Source organism: Dipodomys ordii, unplaced genomic scaffold (assembly GCF_000151885.1).
Source record: "Dipodomys ordii isolate 6190 unplaced genomic scaffold, Dord_2.0 Scaffold40, whole genome shotgun sequence".
Classification (NCBI taxonomy): Eukaryota; Metazoa; Chordata; class Mammalia; order Rodentia; family Heteromyidae; genus Dipodomys; species Dipodomys ordii.
Genome location: NW_012267256.1, coordinates 3826059 through 3830383, shown reverse-complemented (window position 1 = coordinate 3830383; position 4325 = coordinate 3826059). Strand labels below are relative to the sequence as shown.

Sequence of the window (4325 nt, the reverse complement as noted above, 5' to 3'; positions counted from 1 at the left end):
CTCAGGCCTGAGCTCTGTGCCCCCCACACCCTCCCCCTCACTCGGGTTCGGTACTCTGCCCCCTTGAGCCGCAGCTCCACCCTGGCCTTTTGGCTGGTGAGTTGGAGACGTTCCCTCTGGCGACCCAGGCTGGGTTTGAACCGTGATCGAGAAAGTAGCCGGTGATAATTGGTTCTGGAACGAAGATAAGGTTCTTCTCTGGGCCACACACAGAGCGAGCACATGCCCGCCTCCTCCCCTCCTCCACGCCCAGCTCCCCCAGACCCCCTCCTCCTGCCAGGGGACCTGGGTCCAGCTTCTGGGGTCCCAGGGGCCCGCCGAGCAGCTGCTGCCACCATCGGAGAAGACCCAGGGCTGAGCCAAGAGCTGTACAACTGTCTATTGTCCTGCAGGGGAGATCTCCCGGGGACACAGCCTGCTGGGGGGAGGGAGGAGGAGGGGGGGATGAGGAGGGGGGGACAGGGCTCTTGACCCTGGAGAGGGAAGGGACTGCTCACCTTTTAGGGCCAGGCCTCCAGGAGCAGAGGACAGGGCTTGTTTTGTTACCACCATGGAAGCTGTTCCTGCAACGCCCCTTCCCTCCTCACTGTAGTGAATTATGATGATAGCTGACACCAATAATACAAGTATAGTATTTTTCTCCCTGGGAGGTTTTTTTTGTTTTGCCTTTGGTTGCCTCGTGAAGGAAGCTGGCTGGGGGGTGGACGGGTGTTGCTGCTTTTTAGGTATCTGATTCAGTTGAATCGCAAAGATTCAGGGAGACTTCGCAAAAAGTTTTTTCTTGACTGTCAACTCCAGTGGGAAATGCCTCTTACAGAATGATGAGGTACAAACATACAGTCATAATGGGTATGAAATCCTGAGGAAATGCAGCTTTAGTTTAATTCTGGATGGCATGCACTGTTTTGTATTCTAGTCTCCTCCAGTCTGTTCTGTTTTGTTAGGCAGATTACTTGTGGCCCACAAAAGCAGTTGCTTTCTGTAGTTTGGGGTAAAGAAAAATCCACTCCCCCAAACAAAACAACATGAAACCCACTGGATTATTAAAGGGGCTGTGGCTTTTAGCTAGAAATCTTTTTTAAAAACTACAGTGCTTTTAGTTAGAAATTTTTAGGTGCTTTTCAAGGAATGTTGTCTGTATGAAAAAATACAGTCCTAAAAGCGGTTTGGATGCTGTGTGGGACTGGGGCTTAGCTTGGCAGTGGAGCTCCTGCCTGGCATTTGCAATTCCAGGCCCTGGGTTTAGTACTCAGTTCCCTCCCCTTCCTTCCTGTCTGCCTGGAAGAAAGAAAGAAAAAAAAGATTCTATCACGGTTTCTTTGACCACAAGAACAGATCACCAGTGCACCAATGCTTTCTTTTTTTTTACATTTTTGATTGGTGTGTGACACTTGCATGTATTTATGGGATTCCTCAATACGGCTCACCCTGCACAACCTGCACCACGGAAGATCAGCCAGTGCTGACATCAGCCAGCAGTTCAACTAACAGTGACATGTTTTTAAGCTCAGTCTCCAAAGCAGTCCCTTCCTTCCTTCCTTCCTTCCTTCCTTCCTTCCTTCCTTTCTTTCTTTTTTTTCTTTCTTTCTTTCCTTCTTTCTTTCTTGGAGATAAAAGTCTTATGGAGTTTCCTGCCTTGGCTAGCTTGATCCTTAGATCTCAGCCTCCTGAGTAGCTAAGATTAGAGGCTTGAGCCAAATGTTCTTGGCTTAGAGATTTTCTTTTTTTTTTTAATTGTGGAAATTCTGAATTCACAAAGGTAGAAAGAGTTATGTAATGAGCCTTCGGGAACCTGTCAGACTCTATCAACATGATGCCAGTGTTATTTAAGCATCCTGGGATCTTTCTTGATTTCTTGCTTTTTATTCTTTTGCTCCTTCCTTTCTTCTTCCCCCCCCCCCCCCCCTTTTTTGGTCATGAGTTTGAACGCTGGCCCTGGGCACTGTCTCTGAGCTTTTTTGCTCAAGGCTAGTGCTCTACCACTTTAAGACACAGCTCCACTTCCCGTTTTCTGGTAAGAGTCTCCTGGACTTTCCTGTCCAGGCTGGCTTTGAACCATGCACCTCAGATCTTAGCCTCTTGAGTAGCTAGGATTATAGGTGTGAGCCATTGGTGTCCAGCCTTTTTTAATTTAATTTCTTTAGTAGTGTTATTAAGCCCAGAGTTTCTTGCAAGCTGAGCAAATGCTCTACTATTCAGCTGCACATGGAGCCCCAGGCTCTGGCATTATTAATCTTTCACACATTTTTTGAGACAGTGTTTCCTCGTATAATCCAGGCTGGTCTCATACTGTGACCTTCCTGTCTCATCTGCCCGCATGCTGGGATTACTGGCTTGCCACACTAGCCCTGACTTGGGATGCATTTTAACTCAGCAGGTTTTCCCTTCTCCTCTCTCCACCTGTTCAGATCTAGCACTTTCGATCAAAAAAGACCAGAAAGTTGATTTTCCTGTATAACAGGAGCCTGTTGGTTTTTTGTTGTTCACTGAACTAGGAAGTGTACGCATCCTGTACTTTTAGCTTTAAGCAAGTTTACAATGAGATTTGTGGAGGAGACATTTTCTAGGGAATCAGCAAATTCACGCCTTTGGAACAAGTCTAAGTTATGTTGTCTAAGTTCAGGCTCAGCTTTTGTGTTGGTTGTCTTGGTGAAGGGGAAGGAGTTTTGTGGGAAGGGGAAGGGGCTGGCTGGGGTGGGGACTGTATTTGGGACTTCCCTCCCCCAGTCCTTGCCAACCTGCAGTGTTTAAAGAGAAACCTGTGCACAGTGCATTGAAGCCAACTTCTTTCTTTTCTTTTTTTAGGTGTTGTTAGAGATACAGAAAGAATTATTAGACTACAAAGGAGTTGGCATTAGTGTCCTTGGTAAGATTTGCTTTTGATTCTTGAATGTCCTGGTTTCAAAGTCAACTAATTTAAATGGATCCAGTCTAGAATTTCTACAGGGTCTTCCTGTTGGACTTTGTAGAAACATTTTTAATCTTTAGTAACTTCAGTTACATGTTTGCAAGAAACTTTTTTCTGGTTTTTGTTCTTGTGAAGCTTTATTATTCAGCCAAAGCTACCCTCAAACTCAGAATCTCCTTACCTCTGCCTTCAGAGGGCCGTACAAACTACACCTGACTGCGGAGGATTTCATGATTGTTTCTTCTGAGAGCAGAAGATACTACACGTTTGTATCATAATGCCATTAGGCATGTATTGCTTCACATCTGATAGGTGTGTGTGTGTGCGCGCGTGCGCAGGTGCGTGTGCATGCATGCATGTTAGTAGTGGGGCTTAACCTCAGGACCTGGGTGTTGTTCCTTAGCTTTTTTGCTCAAAGCTATGTTCTACCACTTGAGTCATAGCTCCATTTCCAGCTTTTTGCCTGTTAGCTGGAGATAAGAGTCTCAGAGGCTCTTGCCCAGGGTGGATTTGAACCACCATCCTCAGATTGCAGTGTCCCAAGTGTGAGCCACCAGCATCAGTGTAACTGCTAGTTTTTATTATGCTTATATAGAAATTTAATGCAGGGTGCTGGTGACTTATGCCTGTAATCCTGGTAACACAGTAAGGAGGCTGAGATATGAGGACTGGGTGGGCAGGAAAGTCTATGAGACTCCGATTAACCACCAGAAAATTGGAAGTGGCTGAGCTCAAAGTGGTAGCACTAGCCTTGAGCAAAAAAAAGTCCAGGGACAGCTTCCAGGCCCTGAGTTCAAGCTCTGTGACTAATAAAAAAAAAAGAAAGAAAAAAGTATCTTAACTAAAGGTTAAAATATACAATAAGCTTCTATGAAGCCCTTGCACATTAATAATTTCATTGCTAACTTTCCCCTTTATTGTTGAGGAACCAGAACCTATGCATTCTGAAGTTCACTTTCTTCTTATAATTCTTAAAAAAAATTGTTGTGGGGTTTGAACTCAAGGGCCCGAGCACTGTCCCTCAGCTCTTTCAGTCAAGGCTAGCGCTCTACCACTGAGCCACAGCTCCACTTCCAGTTTTCTGCTGGTCAATTGGAGGAAAGTCTCACAGACTTTACTGCCTGGCTGGCTTTGAACTGTGATCCTCAGATCTCAGCCACCTGAGTAGCTAGAATTACAGACTTGAGCTACCAGTGTCCAGCCTATTTGCTTCTTTTCTTGAAAGTTGCAAAGGTTGTGTGGTATCATGGGACTGTAGGGATAGTTAAATTGCTCATTTGTATTAACTTCTGTTTTTGAAGGTTTGGGGGCATATACTTAGATTTCTTTTTCCTTTATCTTTTCCTTCCCTCCCCATCCATCCTCTTCCCTCCCCATCCATCCTCTTCCCTCCATTCCCCTCCCTCCCTGCCTCCCT

The 4325-nt window shown here is 45.7% G+C and overlaps 1 protein-coding gene across 1 annotated transcript in view; it reads left to right on the top strand.

The window, feature by feature from the left end:
- Positions 1-4325, top strand: part of Psat1 (phosphoserine aminotransferase 1) — a 32806-nt gene that overhangs the window by 7031 nt on the left and 21450 nt on the right. Inside the window, exon 2 of the mRNA XM_013018388.1 lies at positions 2806-2866. Coding sequence (XP_012873842.1) covers positions 2806-2866 — 61 coding nt within the window. The remainder of the gene's footprint in view (positions 1-2805; positions 2867-4325) is intronic.